This window comes from Lissotriton vulgaris, chromosome 3_1, assembly GCF_964263255.1.
Source record: "Lissotriton vulgaris chromosome 3_1, aLisVul1.2, whole genome shotgun sequence".
NCBI classification, from domain to species: domain Eukaryota; kingdom Metazoa; phylum Chordata; class Amphibia; order Caudata; family Salamandridae; genus Lissotriton; species Lissotriton vulgaris.
Window position 1 is genome coordinate 319,464,633 of NC_141689.1, and position 18,801 is coordinate 319,483,433.

General features: G+C 40.9%; 1 protein-coding gene across 1 annotated transcript in view; it reads right to left on the minus strand.

Annotated features, from left to right (window-relative positions):
* AGXT2 (alanine--glyoxylate aminotransferase 2) overlaps positions 1-18,801 on the minus strand; it is a 389,079-nt gene that overhangs the window by 225,918 nt on the left and 144,360 nt on the right. The window contains exons 6-7 of the mRNA XM_086960517.1: positions 6,495-6,588; positions 5,175-5,268 (exon numbers count right to left, since the gene is read on the minus strand). Coding sequence (XP_086816643.1) covers positions 5,175-5,268; positions 6,495-6,588 — 188 coding nt within the window. The remainder of the gene's footprint in view (positions 1-5,174; positions 5,269-6,494; positions 6,589-18,801) is intronic.

The window sequence follows — 18,801 nt, forward strand, 5'->3', positions numbered from 1 at the left end:
ATTCCATTTGTTAAAATATCATGTGACAGTAGTTGAATTGCCTGATAAGACAACACCTTATGAAAATATTATCTCTTTTACTAGTCCTATGCTGTAGGATTTAAGGATGAATATGATCCTCCAGTCCTTCAACACTGTACAACAGTGGTTCCCAAACTTTTTAGACCCCTTGACCATTGCCTGTGGCTCTCCACTTTTATTTTATTTGGATTGTGGGGGGAATGTCAGCCCAGCCTTGGGAATACTTGCATTTTTCTCCCTTAAAATAATTGGGATGAAGGTATTATAATCATATACGCAGGGTGTTTCGTATTACTATGGCAGAGCCTCTAATGAAATATTCCTAGTTAAACTTCTTTGCCCATGCCTTTTTTAGAGTACTCTCTCAAACTTTTTTATCCCACTTACAGTGCTAGATTGCACTCCTATGCATGTATGCCCCATTGCCAAGGTGTTTATACTCTTGAAGAATATTTGCATGCACTTCCATTTCTGCCCATGCCATACGTGGCAACACACCTGTCTCAGCAGGATGACTCACAATTTTTGAAACCACACACAGCTTTATTTTTGCTGTCTCCTCCCTAAAATTGCCTCCAAATCAATGTAAGCCAAAACAATTTCTCTGATTTGTTTTTTTAAAAACTATTAATGAGTGAGACACCAACATTAAGCATGTGAAATATATCCACTTTGTCATTTGGTTGAAATGTTCTCTTCAAAACCCTTCTGCAAAAAAGAGCTTTCAAAGAGTACTACATGTCTACTTCTAACTGCTGCAGAGAGCTAAGCAAATTACAGAAAAGGTAAATTAGGGTCCAATCTTCGAAGAAAGGGCTCAGTTTAGAATTCTTGAATCTCTACCCTCAAATATGTTGTGCTTAGTTGAATGCATGCAATACCTGTTCAGTTGAAAGCACTCCCTGAAAGATTTGTAGATTGGTTGATTCCTTGTGACTTGGGTATAGAGAGTTTCACATTTGAATACCTGGACGCCCAGAAATCTCCCTCGATGTTTATTCCATCTGAAAGCTTGCTGGGAAAAAATATTGCGATTGCAGAATGCAGGTTTTGGATGAGCATTTAGGGCCTTATGATGAGTTTGCCATTCTGACCGCCCTTTGGCAGTCTGAGCGCCCGAACACCGAGGCCACCAGGAGACCCCAGTGCCTGAGGTCTTCTGACTGCCATATTATGAGTTTCCACTGTGCCCACGGAGATTTTGCAGGGGTGGTGATTACTTTTCTATATATATCGATGCCTTTGTGAGCATTTTGACAGCATATGTTTCGGATGCACACATATGCATGATACATGTGGAAAAATACCACCCTACCCACTGCCAGAGTTGAGCCTCTATGTGGGCAGTACAGGCAATGGGTTTTTGGTACAAAGAAATCACCACAAACAGGGTCGTAAAAATTGAGGTGAAGATGCTGCTGTGAAGGGGGTACCTGAAGAAGGGATCCACATCGAACTCTGACCGAAACAACAAGAAAGGGGTCAGTACCCACCCCAAATACTTTGTTTTCCCCGACTTGAAGCTAGCGGTCCCACCGCCGCGGTCAGCTCATGTAAAAGCTAACACCCGCTCTGGCTCTCCAGATGCGAGAGATTTATGCCAGGGCAACATCTTGGGCGCGTAGAAGGAGATTCTTTCATTGATGTTGTGGAAGGATTTGTAGGCGTGGATGAGGAGCTTGAAGGTCACTTTTTTCAAAAGGGAGCCAGTGGAGTTCTTGTAGGTGTTTGGTGATGTGGTGTTGTCGTGGATGCTGATGACAAGTCTAGGTGCGACGTTCTGGATAGTCTGGAGTTTGAGGAGAAGAGATTTGTTGATTCTTCACAAATCCCCGATTGATTGTAACACACTCCATCCGGACACTAATAACAGCACCCTGGCAAAATTGCAGGTAGCACAGAATGAATTAGCCAGAGCTATCCTTGACATCCCCAAAGGTCAGTTGGTCTCTACGGGGCTATGCGTGCTACAAGGACTTCCAATTAAAAAATGCATCACGTTTAAGGCTCTCTGTATGGTACACAATCCCAGTTGGGATCAGGAAGATGTTCCATCAGTACATTCTAGGCAGAAATCTTTGCTCAGCTCATCTTTAATTTGGTCATTTTGCCCAGAGTCCGAAAGACGAGATGGGGTGGAAGAGCTTTCCCAGTTGCGGCAGCTAGACTGTGGAACTCACGTCCCCATTCTCTGACCTCGATCAAAGTGCATTTGCTTTTTAGAAAGACCCTAAACACCTGACTATTTACTTTATAGGGAGACCCCTTAGCATTCTTGTACTGTGTCTAAGCCGCTTCAGGGCTGAATCGGACCTCTGTGACCACAGCACCTTGACGCCTTTGGTCATTTGTCACGCTCTGTCAAACTAAGTCAAATCAAATCAAATTAAATTAAGAAGCTGTGCCAATAAGAATATTTATGCATTGGAGAACAGGTATAAAATGGATGACCGCTGCTGTACATCACAACACCTTCTGAGCTGAAGATTCCATGGACCCATCTTAGATGAATGTCAGAAGTAATTAACCTGGCTGAAACACTCCCAAGTTTTAAAACTAAACTATGCTGTAGAAAACATACCACACTCTCTGTAAAGTGCATATTAGCACAGTGCCTTGATTACTTTTGCAGAACAATGGCACCCTTTCCTTGTCCAGCTCCTTCAGTCCCTTTCTTCCTCCATCACAATGTATGCAGATAATGGAGCACAATCTTAGAGGTTGACTAGTGCTGTGCTACCAACTTTTAGAACTATTACATTTTTCGTTTAGGTATTTTGAAACTATTCAGGTTTATATGCATTGCGTTTGACCAATGTACTTTAGAAATTTCTTTGGATAAACTAGCATTATACATTATTTATATCTCTAATAAAATACATTATTTTGTGAGGGTCTCAGCATTCTGACGCTGCTTTTGCATAAATAACGCATATAGATAAACTAATTTCAACACTGGCCATGAATATTTGCTTAAGCTTGGCTGCACCTTAATTTCCCTCCACCTTCATATTGCAGACCTGCAGAACGAAGGTCTCTGAGGGATTGTTTATGTTTATGTTTATGTTTTTTGCAATTTTTATAGCGCACAACTACCCGGGGGTGTCTCGGCGCTCAGTATTAAGAACATTAGCTATGGCAGAAATTTAATGTGAGAAAAAACAGGTTTTTAATTTCTTCCTAAAGCTGATGAGCGTTGGGGCCGTTTTGATGTAAAGGGGAAGTGCGTTCCAAAGTTTGGCTGTGGAAATCGTGAAGCATCTGTCACCCCAGTTGGCCTTTTTTGTTCGTTGAACTTTGAGCAGATGAGCTGAGGAGGAGCGGAGCGTTCTTGAATTTTCAAGCGGGCAGAGGGCGTCTTTGAGAAACTGTGGGCCTAAGTTGTTAATGGCTTTATAGGCAATGCACAATGCCTCAAACTTTGTGCGGCTCCTGACTGGGAGCCAGTGCAGTTGTTGGATATACGGGAGATGGAAGTGAACTTAGGAATGCCCAGTAGGATTCTGGCTGAGGCATTCTGAACTAGCTGTAGCCTGTTAAGGACTTTTTCCTGGGCGTTCAGAAGGAGGGCGTTACAATAATCTGTTTTGGCGAAAACCAAAGTGCTGATTAGGGTTTTGCCGGCTGAAGTGTGAAGGTAGGGCAAATGTTTTTTGATTTTTTTCAGGGTGAAGAAGGATGAGGAGACCACGGAGTTGACATGATGATGGAAGGTCATTTTATTGTCAAACGTAAATCCAAGGTTACGAACCTTGGTGACGGGTTCTGGTGGAGATCCCATCTCAGTTGGCCACCATTGAGGGGACCAAGTAGGTTCCAGTTTCCCGAATGTCATCACCTCTGTCTTGTCAGAGTTTAATTTGAGACAGTTTGATGACATCCAGGAACTGATTGCCAGCATTCCGTTTTGAAAGTTTGTAGCAACTGTCGCTCCGTCGTTGTGTACGGATAGCACCAATTGGGTGTCGTCGGCGTAGGTCGTGAGGGCGATGCCGTAGGACTTTATCACCCTCGCTAAGTCCCAAACATAAATGTTAAACAGTGTCGGACTTAGCGAGGAGCCCTGTGGTACTCCGCAAGGAAGGGTGAAGGTATGGGAGGTGAAAGGGCCCATTTTTACTGTCTGTGAGCGGTTAGCTAAGAAGGAGGCGAGGAGTTCTTTGGCCTTGTTCTGAATGCCTATTGCTGAGACACGGTCGATCAGGGTGGCATGATCGACCGTGTCAAAGGCTGCAGAGAGATCTAGCAGTATTAATACTGCCGCTCCTCCTTTGTCCAATGTCATCCTTATTTCGTCTGCCGCTTTTATTAAAGCAGTTTTGGTTCCATGTCCCTGTCTAAACCCAAATTGGGTTTCGTCCAGTAAGTTGTTATTATCTATGAATTTGGAAAGTTGTATATTCATAGTTTTTTCAAATACCTTTGCTGGGAACGGGAGGCATGCGATGGGTCGATAACTAGCTGGGAGAAGGGGATCAAGAGTGGTTTTTTTTAGGAGTGGCTTAATGATGGCCTCTTTCCAAACTGAGGGATATAAGCCGGTGGTGAACATGGCATTGCAAATGTTCGTCACAGTGGCGGAAATGGCTTCTGGGATGAGATTGAGAATGGCAGGAGGGCAAGGATCGAAGCGTGATCCTGATTTTGTGCCGGAAATTAGGCGTCTGACTTGTTCCTCAGTGGCTGCTTCGAAAACCAAGAAAATAGGAGCATTAGTGGGCGGAGGTTGATTAGTAGTGGTAGTGGGGGGAGATTTAAGGGTGAAGGCTGAGAAAATAGAGGTGACTTTATCTTTAAAGAAATTAACAAGATGATGATGTCCATTTTAAGTAATAAAGTACCAAATGTCTTAACCCAAAAGGATATCATGAGTAAGTAAGCTTGGAGTTCAATGATTGGGTAAAGGTCTGGTTTCTCAATATAGTAAAAGAACCTCTCAGTAACTTGTTTTTAGCTTTTTCGTGTAAGGTAGAGCTTACTTTATTTGATAAATAATTGACACATAATAATATGTTCCTGAATAAAGCACTTAAATGAGAATGATCCTAAATACTGTGGCATAGGCTTTGGAAAGGCTAGGTTTGTTGTAATCAATCTTAATGTGATCTTGACTACATTTTATATGTAAGAAGAGAATTTTGCACATCACCAACCTGGAGAACAGCTGCATTGCCTGGTTGTCTGCACTGGAGAATCTCTGCAGTGACTTCCTCCCCATGGACCACGAAAAACATCTGGACACATGGTCTATGATGAACGAAGTAAGATGTGATTACCAAAATAACAAATATATTGGATTGTTATTTCCAAAAGAGGACAGGTCTACCAGGCCTCAAACCTCTTCAACATGGTCCCGATCAAGTTAAAAAAGAAGGAAATCTATAACAAACCTTAGGGAAAGGAACAACAGCAGGTACTTTCCACACTAGAATTGATATTTAAAGTAATTCTCCTCCGGTTTCTAATTCATACATTGGAAGTACTGCCATGAAAACTATATGTGTTGAGCACCATTTGCAAACAATTGTGAAGATGTGCAAAATTCCTCCTATGGTTTCATATATTTCCACTTGGGAATGAATTCACAAAAATTCCCATCAAAACCCTTGAAAATTGATGCAAACCATAGGTTTTCATACCTCATCCATCTATTATCATTTCTGTGCAGCAAGGTATATACTTGTGAAGAAAATGTAAGCACATCTTCCATGTTTTTCGCCAATACTTTTCCAGGTGAAGACAAAATAAGCCAGACAATGTAGGGGTGTTCCTTCCTCTTTTCTATCTTAGAAATACACATAATTCCTTCTTCATGAGCAGTTACTGTTCCTACAAATGCCCAGCAATGCGGTTATCAATACCCACAAATCTAACAAATAGATTTGTGGGTGATTCATTTAGTTTGTATAGCCATCCTTATTGTAACATCTTTACCGCCCTTCACGCTAAAGGTAGTTCCATGGACTTTCCATAGCACTAGTTGCGGGCATAGATATCCATAGATATGTCATTTCTGTTAATCAGGATGTCAGAATTTGTACTGGCTAATGATGTTTTTGAATCCAAGATGCAGCCAGTTGAGCAAACACATCTGTCGGGGGCCTAGCTAATTGTAGTGAGCGAGGCCGTGCCCGAGACTGGAAGGCAACAAATTCTTATAAATTTCAACATATCCTTTTAACATTCAGCGGCTGATAAAACAAGAACTTTTTAGATGTTAGATTGTTAATAGAAATCATAATAATGATCTATTTATGTAGCAGTAACTCATTTGTGGTTTCAGTTAAATGAAAGCTAGACAGATCAAAAACTGCTTTTTAAACCATTCTGAACCAGAAACATAAAACAAATGTCTTTAATGAAACAATCACTAAGATTAAAATAGGAAGGTGTAACAATGTAAAGCATTTACTTTAAATGCCTATAGGAACAGTTGAAATATCACTGTTTTGACAAATTATGCAAAAACCTACTGTATGGCAGCCAAAGCCATTGGCAAGACCCTGCTTGAAGAATCCAACAGCTGTTAAACCCAATGTATAAGGGCTGGCACCATGGTACCCTCCTCTGCATGAAAAGGGGAAATGGTTCTACATTAAAATGTAGAAATAAAACATAACACCATAAAGAAATTCATCACATTCAAATAAAACCAGGTAAAAATAAACTCTTGATTTGTGTAGGTCTTTGTGGATATATTTTCTTTAATTTCAGGAGGGTCATCTCCAACCCATATGCAGAGGTTTGTGTGAGATGAGACTCAGAGCGCTTGTATTTTTATTACTCTGCTCTTTCCTATCCTATAAACAGTAGAGCATATTAAACACATGCTTTAACCTAGCAAAAAGTAGAATATAAAAATCAGATGTCTAAGGGGGCCTGATTATGATGGTGGGTGGACCGGCTTTAATAGTCCATCGTTGGCCGTCCACCCTCCGACAGCCCATCGGTCGGACTGCCAAAATCAATACCGGCAGTCAGACCTACAGCGGTCAGGGCAACAATTGCTGCCTCTGCCAGGATCAGTAATCCTGATAAGGTGGAGGTCAGATTCGCAATTCTGAATGGCGGCAGTGCCATAGTAGGCACCACCGTCTGGATTATGATATCCCTTTCCGACAGCTAATTATGGCGGGAAGAGTGACATGAAAAGGCTGTTAAAAACGGAATTTTGAGGCTTCAATCAAGACCCCTGTCCACAGTGTGCCACGCTATAGTGGCCCTGGGGGCACTTGTAGCGCCCACACGTACCTCCATGCACAAGTGCCATGCACCACATGGTGCATGGCACCCGGTCCATGGAAGTGCAGGAAGTGCTTATTTTCATGGCGGCTTGGTCTGCAGTCCTTTTCCTGGGCCACAGCACAAGCCACTGTAAAAAGGAGCACTTTGCGACCGGTAATGCGGCAGTTGGAACGTCGCCTACAACCAAAATCAGGTCCTTTGCTTTCATTTGTTAATTTTTGCTCTTAACATTTGCTGCATACAAAAATAAGTACATATATCTGAAAGACGTTTTATTTTTTGTGCAGAGCCACACAAATCTGCAGTATCTGTTATTTTACCATGCCGATTTTTACTCTTATCTACTGGCATTGCTGGTGTTTTTGACCTCTGAAACAGTGAAAGCCTGATGAATAATCCCCTTAACTGCATGTGACTTCCCTTAGACATTGCAACTGTTTTGGTCCTAGAAATTATCATATTTGATTGTGTGTAAGTCAGCCATTCTTGTGCTCATATTGTGGAGACTGCATAACAATGAAATAGTTAATGTGGGCCGCAACAATTCTTTTTGCCATCCACACGTGGGACCTAAAACTACAGGACATGTGCTGAAAAGCAGCAATTTCACACCAGCAAATCTCCAGGGGTTAAATGTTCTTCCAGGGATAAAGCATATCTATTTGCATGTTTAAAGGGAAAACATGAATTGGAAGTGTCAAGTTTTCAGTGAAACTGCAGCAGTAGCTACTGCGTAAGCCTGCACAGTTTCAAAATCCGACTTTTTTGGCACGTTTGGTTTGGAGGCTACTGGAAATGGTATTCGTTCCACTTTTTACTGAAGAATGAAAACAACATTTTTTCATTATAAAAGTCACAAAAATGACTTGTCAGGCTGCAAAGCTTGAAGTACCACTTACCATCATGTTGCTGAGGGCCTTAAAGCAAAGATGAGCTTAGCGGTCATTACAGAGTGTGGGGTCTGACTGGATTCATGCTGCTCACGTGGAGAAAATGCACCACATGGTAGAGCTTCAGCAGCCAACTACATTTCCCAGTGGCCACATGCAGTGAGATGGCAGCTATCTTCGATCTTCGGGTATATTGCCCCTTTTGATGCTTGGCATTCATGCTAGGCAAATGTGCTACAATGTTGATGAAGCTAGACCTCGCTACACACATGTTGGTTTTCAAGGATCATGGCCTCTAGTTGTCTTACAATTAGAATATGGACATTATGTCTCTCAGACAATTAGAGGAAAGTTTTGGACACTAAAAGGGTGGCATTTACTATTCCCACTCAAATCTGTTTTGGACACAAAGAGGATGACATTTACGATTCTCACTCCAATCCAAGCCAATTAGGGGAAATTGTTGTACACTAAAGGGGTGAAGTTTACTATTTCCACTGGAATGTAAAACATTTTATGCAAGATGCTGCAAACCAAACATTTTATAAATGCATTCATTACTCCATACTCACACAAAATTTAAGAAATATAAAATAAAGTACATTTTACTTTAAGAAACACACTAACCAAAACTACAAACCTATATATCCGTATTTAAACATTAAAATATAAAAGATGTTTTTTAACACTATTAATAAATTATGTATTTTTACATTAACGACCATTCCTAAACTTGTAACCATACACAGAACAAAAAGTTTCTAATTTTCAACATAAAAAATATTTTAACTATAGTAAAAACAAAATAAAAAATGTAAACATTTTCAGCAATACAGTCATAAATAAAAATGTTATATATCTTTTTAATACAACTTAATTATTTGTTTTATTATTTACAATAACAATATTTTTTAAATATATTATATTTAGGATATATTTTAATTAATAGAAAAATATGTTTACAAATTAATATTGTAACAAAATATATGTACAGATTTCAGAACATTAATTTGCATATCATTAACATAATTAACATTATATTTAATTTAAAAATATCAACTTTTTTCCCTTACCCTTCCCCCCAAAAAACCCATATGCTACTGCTAAAAAAAATATATTCTTTTTTATACATTAATACAACAAAAAACACAATTTTAAATAATTTCATTATTAGCATATCATCTAACTAAAACACAAATAAAAAACACTACCCTTTAAAATATGACAAACTACAATACATACCATGCAAAATAACACTTACAAACGATATTACATACAATATTTTTTCAATTGATATTTTTACAACACCAAAAACAACATTTTTACCATTGATGTTCCTATTGACGATATTTTTGACAGCCCATATATGCTTCACACAATATTTTTGTGACACAATATTTTTTCCAAAATTTTGCCCATACACCTGACAAGGACATTAGCTGCTGTCTTCTTTATTGAACACTGCTTCTTTTCTTCAGAAAAGGTATGCGGTGTTGATCATTTATGAAACTTGAGTAGGCCCCTTTTTTATGCTAAAATAAGCTTAACTATCCAAGGAAATGATTGGGATTATCCATGTAGAGAAACCCTAAAATCTCATCATACTACTACAATATTTTTTATTGTTCTGTCTTTGACAAATGTGTTTATCTTGTTAAATGTCATTATAACTACTATTCATATTGTGCAATAGGATTGATTTTAATAAATGCTGAACATATATTCCTAGTGTTCTTGAGTGTGTCTATTCATAATGAAAGAGGGTTTGGATTCTGCTGACTAATCCCTTGAGTCTCACAGGACTGATCGATACCTAAATCTCATCCTATTCAAATAAGGTTCAGTGGGTTGAAAAAGGTTGCGGTCTACTGGGTTCTTGTCTTACCTCAGCCCTCTTTAACCTCACAAAGGACAGGGATTCATTAGTCCCTTTTTTCATTTATCCCATCCCCCCGTTTCCAAACTTTCACCATATGCTCTCATATTCTTTAATTATGGACCACTGGTGGGACTGTGAGAGATGGAAAAGAACATTGTTTCTGCTGGATCTTGTGCACAAGATTAGTGCAAAAACGTATGTGACTTTTCCAAGTATTGCTAACTTACTGTTTCTCAGAAACCTGTTGTTAACTATTATTTTTCTCACATCACAACTTCCCTCAGCTAGAAAAGTTGTAAATGGTCTGAAGATCTGAAGCCTCTACCAGAACCCCTTCCTGGAATCCATTCCCTCCTCTTATGTGACAGCTAGCAGCTAATATAGAAGGATGATGATGAATGGAAAGGGCACACAAAACAGGCAGGTTGCCGCTGCTTCGTGAATGTGATAGAGGAATAGGGTACATATCAAGAAGTATCCCACAGAAAGAGGAATCCTGTATTTTCCTTTGGGACTTACATGTCATGGGGGAGCAGATCAATTGGTCCTCTTGACATTATGGGCTCACATATACAGTCAGACCCTCACTCAGTGGAAGGGGTGGCATGGGGGAGGGGCTGGAAAGTAGTAATTCTACTTTAATCATAAAATGCTGGACAGCAGAGATGGACCTAGGTGTGAAATTAGGAAGCCAAGAGAGAGAATGACAGCCAAGAGTCATACTCACCATTTAGAGAAACTGGGAAAGGTGGCATTGCTTTTAGCTTGAGTTAGTGTTGGAAAGGAATTTTGGACTTTATATGGGATTTCCGCAAATCAATGCTGGGTTAGCAATATGAAATGCTGCTTAGAACTCAGGACTGTTCCTGCTTTGTCTTGAATGTCTGACTAAATGCTGCTTTGGGGACAAAGAAAGCTGATCTATTGTTGATATTACATACGGAAAGGGGCTTCAGGACTTTTTCAAGAGTGGACTCATTTTTCCCAATCCTGAGAAGAGGAGAAGGTCAAGGAACAGAGTTGCTACACTGTCTTGAAGTAAACTAACAAGACCAGTTTCGACTTAACTTTTGGCTGTGGCCCTGAAGGAACAGTAAGAAAAGCCTATTTTTTAAATAAAATTCAGGCTACTATAAAAAAGGTGGATTCTGATCTTAAGAAACCCTGTTGCAACCAGGCAATGCTAAACCATTTTAAACTCGAAAAATGTTTCTAAGTGAGATGTTTTTACTGTTGATTGGGATGACGTTACCCAACCTTCTCTCCACAGGCAGTTGAGCGGTAGAGGATATCTTATTATGAGTCTCCCATAAAACCTGACTGGAGTGAGCAAGAAGTCTTATTTTGGTACATCACTAGCCAGCTCTGGAAGGTGCATAGGGACCTGGTTAGCACCCCGCTGTCTAACATTGGATTTTTCCCATTATTGTTACCTAGGGAACGTTTGCTCAAAAAATGTACCTTCCAAGCACCTTAAACAACATTTCTGTCCAGGTGCATTTTTAATCCTTACATTTTACCTAAATTGGTTTGGGAATAATTTTAGTTAATTTCTGAACAATAATGTTGTTTTGGGGACTTTTGCACACAAAACCTTTTTTGGTAACTTCATCCATAGCTATAAACTCAACTGTTCCTACCTTCACATATCTAGCTCACCTCAGAGTGTGCAGACACTCAACACACATTCAATCCACTATATAGGTCCTTCAGTGCTGCAGAGATATCCTACCTCCAGGCTACAACCTTTAATTCGTGTGGCAATGTTAATGTTAATGTTAATGTTAAGCTGCATTTATAAAGCGCACTGACACCGGAGGTTTCCTGGCGCTAAGATTGAAATTGGGCAATGCGCTGAACTGAACTTCTACTGCCAACCCATTGCCAAAAACATTGTATCATTAGCTATGATCAGACAATACACTTACAGTTGTATTCAAATCATTTGTTTTCTGTGTCAACCTGTCAAATCTGCTCTACTGACCAAGCCCTCATAATAACCAGACTTAACAACTAATTACAGTCAGACACTAAAAGGCATACATGCACATCCCTCTAAGTGCTTCTGATCCCAAAATCCTGCGAAAGAAACTTCCACCATACCTTCATCATGGACATAGTTGCCGTTTTTTGTGCTAAAAAACACAAAGACGAACATTAAGGGGCCGATTACGATGTAGCTCATAAAGGATCCGCCGTTAAGATTACGATTTCTGACATGGTTTCCATGCTGGACTGTTCGACATGGAAACTATGTCGGAAAGCGTCTTTGGTGGCTTACAGCAGGGCCCCCTTGGGTGCACAGCCTCTGGTTAGAGGCCGAGGGGCCACCTATGTTGCCCCCATGTTGATCCCTGCACCTTCTGGCATTCACCTTGAGGTGCCTTGCACGGGGTGATGGGATGAATCGCACTTTCCATTTCTTTATGGGAGTATGCATTACGGCGGGTTTACATCCGGAATGCATACTGCCCAAGTGAAATGTGGGAATGCAACCAAAAAATGTTTGGTCGCATCCTAAGGAGGGGGTCGGGAACGCTGACCGGGAATCGATCGGTCCCATGCCCGATGCGGTGACGGGGGGAAGTGATTCTATTCAACATCGTAATGACCTCAATTATCTACCACAAATGGTTTACCCATGATCTGAGTAAATGTTCAAGGCACAATCGAGAAAAACAATGGTAGAAAACAAGGTGAGACAAGTATATGACCCTCTGAAATAAGGCATAAGGGAAACCACCAGAATAAAAACCAAGATGGCCTCCCAATATATATCAAATATATCAAAGAGGATACAAATTAAACTAGGAAGATTGTCAACATATACCAGGGTATTACCGAACTCATAAAGAAGACTTGAAAATAAACCTTTTGTGTGCTAAACTCCTGCTCTTCTTTGAATTATATATTATCAAGTCCATGACTCCATTATCAGCAGAAAAAAATATCACCTTATCCCCCAATGAGTCACATTGGATTCTTTGTTCTTTCACCTCCTTCCTCTGAATGACTAAGGACAATTTATCAAGGATGACCCAGATGACTAAATCATTTCACATTCCTAAAGGAACAGCATGTCTGAAGCGGTTCATCCCATCTCACAAGCCAGATCTTCAATCCTTGAAAAACTCATATTTTCTGCATGGAGTCATCCAGAATCCTTGCAACATGTCATCAACGCTCCGCAAAACAACTGTCAGCCAATCCAAAAGTCTTGATTCTTCAAAGACAACCAGCCAATTTTCCGCTTACCTATTCTGATCTCCTTCTTTCCTCAGATTAATGCTGTGCAACTCTCCCTCCTCTGCAGAATACGTCCAACAAATTTGCATTCATTCTTATTCATATTCATAGTACTTCTTAAGCGCATGGTTACCAATGGGTTTCCCTGTGCTAATTGATCAACCAGACTCATAATCATCATATTTTAAGAATAAAGATATGTTTTAAGCCGTTTCCTGAAACTAAGTTTGTTGTCATTCTTTCGGAAAGCTTGTGGTAAGGAATTACATAATTGGGGTGCTAGGTATGCAAACAAGCGCTCTCCAGGCATTGCCTTTTTAGCCCTGGGACTAGAGAGCAGACCTAGATTCCCAGACCGTAGCAATCTTCTGGGAAAGTAGGGATGAATCAAATGTTGTAAGATTTGTACCCCCTTCATATGCACCACCCGATTGGCCAGGCTTGGGCCTTAAACTATATTCTCTTTTGTATTGGTAGCCGATGTAAGGTAGCTAGTGCGGATGAAACTTCAAGATTCCCATGATAGTCTGGGCCGCAGCATTTTGAATCACTTGATGTTTTTTGATCACTGATTGTAGGCTCACCAAATATAGGCAGTTCCCATAGTCTAGGTGTGATAGCACCAAGCCTTGTACTACCACTGTCCGTGCAGGGCTTGGCGGCCAGCCCAGCAGTTTCTTGAGGGTCCTCAGCAGGCAAAAACAACTTGAGGAGAACTTTCTAGCCTGAACCTCCATAGTGAGTTTATTGTCAGTTATAACTGTCAAGCTTTTTACTTCTGACTTGGAGGACGGGTGATCTATGAGGGACTTATGCCAGTAAAGTTCATTCCAGATAGATGGATTATTGCCAACCACTAATACCTCCGTTTTTCTGCTGTTTAATTTGAGGCAGCTGGCAGCGTTCCATACTGCAACTTGCCTTAAGCAAGAATTAAGTTGGCATGACATTGCTCCTATGTTGGGTGTAAGTGAGACAATCTGTGGTCGTCTGCGTATGACACCATTGAAAATCCATGGGAACGTATGATATCTGAGAGAAGGCTAACATACAGATTAAAGAGTGTGGATTAAAGAGTGTGGGACTCAGTGGGGATCCCAGTGGGACCCCACATTTTAAAAGATGAAAGGCGGAGTAGAAAGGTCCTTCACCGGCTTGAAAGCTTCTATTATTCAAGAAGGAGGCAAACCATTTTTGTGCTAGACTGGTGATACCGGCCTCTTCTAATCTCTGAAGTAGAACTGCATGAGAGACTGTAATAAATGCTGTACTCGGGTCAAGGAAGATGACTGCAACTGATCTACCTTGATCAAGGACCATTTTAAGCTCTTCAGAGGATGCTAGAAGTCAGGGGCGTAACACAGGCCCCTGCAGCCCACGCGGTGCGGGGGGCCCCTAGCTCCAAAGAGCCCCCTCTGCACTGCACTCTGGCCGGAGAGCTCCTGTTTGAGCCCGGAGGGGGCCCCCCTAAGTACCGTGCAGGGAGGCCCCCTCACTTTTCGTTACACCAGTGCTAGAAGTGCTGTTTCCTTGCTGCAACTAGGACGGAAACCGGGTTGAGTAGGGTGTAATATACTATGAGAATCTAAATAACCATAGAGAAGTTTGTTAATAAATGTCTCCAATAGTTTACTGACACCAGAGAGTAAAGAGATTGGTCTATAGCCCTTTGCTAGTGTAGGATCCAGGGAAGGTTTCTTCAGCAGTGGTCTGATGGTAGCATGGTTTCAAGCATCTGGAACACTGTTGCTTTCCTGTGATTGGGTATACATGTCAGTCAGCATTGGAAAGATTACGTCTCTTCCTTTCATCAAAACTTCAGGAGTTGTCGGATCAAAAGGGGAGCCTGATTTAACTGTTTTATCAAGATCTACAATGTCTTCCTTCATCAACGGAGGGATGGCTGATGGTTTATCTTTTACTGGACCGACTTGTGATGTGCAGTTAGCTATGCCCTTGAGTTCTGTCTCGCCTACTAAAATTGCATAGATGCGGCTAACTTTCCCAAAAAAGTAGTTAATTAGCATTGTTATGTGCCTGGACTAGTTTCATGTGGCAAAATTGCTATTTTCCTACATTATCCTATTTTTCACAATAACATTTCTGTCATAACCTTTTGCACATATCTGCGTGCACGATTATGTTGGAATAGTTTCTCTGAAACTACTTTGTTTACACATCGCTCTGCACAACATTATCACGATTCCTTGAACATCATGTATAAGGCCCTTCTATGCAGTATGTATAAATGTTGTTTCTATCTTCATCCACGGGGTGACAGGGCTATCTACATATCCATAACATCACTAATCTATCCGCACATCGCAAGGCTGCTTTCCATTATAAATAAAGAGCCTCCCATAAGATTAGTGGAGGAGGCACTTCATCAGATAACAAAGGTCCCTGCATGTTGAGACTTCATCACACAGCGGTCTGACATCTTGTGAGGGGTATCCAGTTCATGACCAAGGCGGGGTCCTTCATTCTCTCCCACCAGGTAATGGGTTGGATCATCCCTTTGGGGGATTCTTGGCTTCACACCTACTCACACTCTAGGTACACACAGAGTAGGGTGTGCATAGTAGGAGTATGCCTGATTGCTGCCTTGTTTATTTCCTTGCATATATACAATGTTTTAGCACCATGTTAGAAATGTATCTACTATTTATTCTTTTGGTACTTGTTATCACTTTCATCTGCTTTTGTCTACTGATAATCGCAGCACATGTATTCTATACAAGAATAACGTTGGCTTAATAAATATTTTGAAAATGTCCCACTGAGTATTCTGTATATTTCTCTGAGCACCAGTATATGTGAGTGACTGAGCAAAAGGTTTTGATCTGTTTCCACCATCTCTGAGGGTTCAGGGTTGTCATGTTTAGTGGTTGCCAGAAACTTTTCTCTCCCTGGAAAGGTTACAGGGCTTATGGTGGCACTGTGAGCTAGCTGGTCTCTAGGCCAACATATCTTTGCGGGGGTGCTTGGAATCAGTCTGTGCACCTCACCCGAAGTTTATGTTGTCCAATAAAAGCACAGGTCCTACGCATTAGTGGGAACTACACAACGGCATGTTACAGCGGGTCTCAGAAGAGATGGACCACAGCCTGTACTGGCCAATTTCATAAAAGAGCTGTCTATTTTGTTTAACTCCTTAAGTGAGTTGGGTGAACTTGTGATACTAGAACTAAAATTGTTAACACAAGCTTCTCTTATGGCATACAGGTTTTTTGTTTGTTCTTTTTTTATAGCTTAATTTGCTGATAGCAACACAGCTTTTCCTCCACTTCCTTTCCATTCTTTTGCATTATGTTTTTTAACTTCAATTAATTCCGCCAAGAAACAAAGGGCAGCACCTGCGGTTGGCTTAGCTTATGTGAACCCATGGGTACTCATTTATTCAGTGATCCTTTTATCCATTCATTAAATTTGATATTTATCTCAGAAAGTTCTCCGCATAAGTGAGAAGTAGAACGGAGTAGAGTGTTTTCCCAGCTAACTTTATTGAACTTTGTGACAGCTGCAGAGGAGCTGCTTCCCTTTCTACTTTTGGAGACAGAACAGGACAATATAGTGATCAGACCAGAAAACTGGGAGAGGGATTCTGATCTCATGCCACAAGGTAGAACAGATGAGAGCCCTTGAGTCAGAATATATTAGACTTATGTCCCTGCCTACTCCGCAGCAGACATGGCACTGAATTAAGAACTGTGCCTGCCAACTGCGGTGTGACGATATGCAGGGTCACAGCAGTATTTCCAGCCCTTTGTGGCTGGGGCATAACAAGAAGACTACTGGTTCTTAGCAACTTGGGGCACAAGGAGAGGTTGCAAGTCCTTAGCGTGAATGCAAGGTGGCACTAGGGATTTTCCAGCCCTTAGTGACTGGGCCATAGAGTGTTAGAATACTCTGGAAACCCCCTTCACCTTTTAATACATATAAGTGCAAATGAAAAGACACAGGTGGCTGGCACAATTAGACCTGTTGTAGAGCTACCCTGTCACTGTGTTCACTCACTCATTGCGTTTCCTGCACTTAGATTACATTTCGCCTGGGATTCAGCGATGTTAGTGTATTTCTAGAGATACTTTATGACCTACTTGCAACAGTTATTTACTGTCTACCACTTATTCACGCTTGTTCTTTTACCAGGGGTATAGACTGATTCCTGGTGGTGATGAGGCTCATCAGCACACTTCTCTATAGAAAGGATGGTGGGACCTTGATTGCTGTCTTGCTTAATCATCATACACATAGTGTGTGTTGTTCCTATGATCATGCACATAATGTATTTTCTCAATATAGTATTATCTTATTTGCAGAAAACTATCAAGAAAGACCCTCTGTTGAAAGTATCCGGATCAATCCAAAATCCACCTGTACCTGAAACTCCTCATTCACCTTTACCGTTCCCCTGTTTTCCCCCATGGGATACCAAGTTAGTGTTCGATCATTGATAGGGTATTCATTGGTGGTAGATCTGGAACTAACACCTGGAATTCACATTGTGTTTCTTTTTCTGGTTTCCTACACCTTGTTCTCTACAGATTACATTTCCGTGACATTGCTTACACTAGACCTCCACAGAAACCCATTGACAGGCTTTGATTGCTTTATAATCAAGCAGCCAGAGTATGCCTGAACTTGAACCAGTACGACCATATAAAACAAGCCATATAAAACACTCAACTGTGACCAGGTGTACGGCTTATTGGGGCAGTTGCTCGGAATGGCAGAGGAGACTGACGGCCCACTCTGTGCTCAACAGAAACCTCCGATGAGCAACAGCAAATCTTGCCTCTCATTGAACCGTCAGATGGTTATAACATTGAGGCAAACTCAGGGACCTCCACTGTGGAACTGACTAAACACGACCTTCAGGATGAACTGAAAATAAATCCTCTTCAACAGAAGACTGTGGAATGAACTGTTTGATGCATTCAGCTAAAATCCTCACTCTGAGGTTAATGACTGAAGAATATCATACCAGTAGCCTTCATTCACTAACTGAACTCTAACTCCCCCTGACTGCATCTCACATTGAGATTTGAAGTAACCGGAAATAGGCTGACAGTGCTCTGCAAAAGCTGTAAACAACCAGTTTTTCAAAAACACCAGATACATTTTCTCCAAGTAGGGCTTTTCTTCTCTTGTCAAGCTATCAAGTTTATTTACATAAACCAGTGTTTACTTTTAGGAACTGGATTGGTGTGTCCTGGAGCTCAGCCACAGCTCACACCAGGACGAAATATTCCCTCTCCCCTAGCTCTTCATTCCGGTTTTCTAAATAAAGCAATTAAAACTCTGTGCAAGAAAGACGGGTCAACCTCACTATTATTCCAACATTTGACAAACAAGCAAAATAACTTTTTGAGCTAAAGGTATGCAATTCAGTAACTGGGCAAATACAACTTCTGAAGTAAAAATGTGAACATCCCTATCCATTTGGGAGACAATTCAGATCTTGTATGCTCACAAAATAAAGACTTCACTATTACAGTCATCAAAATATGTACACCA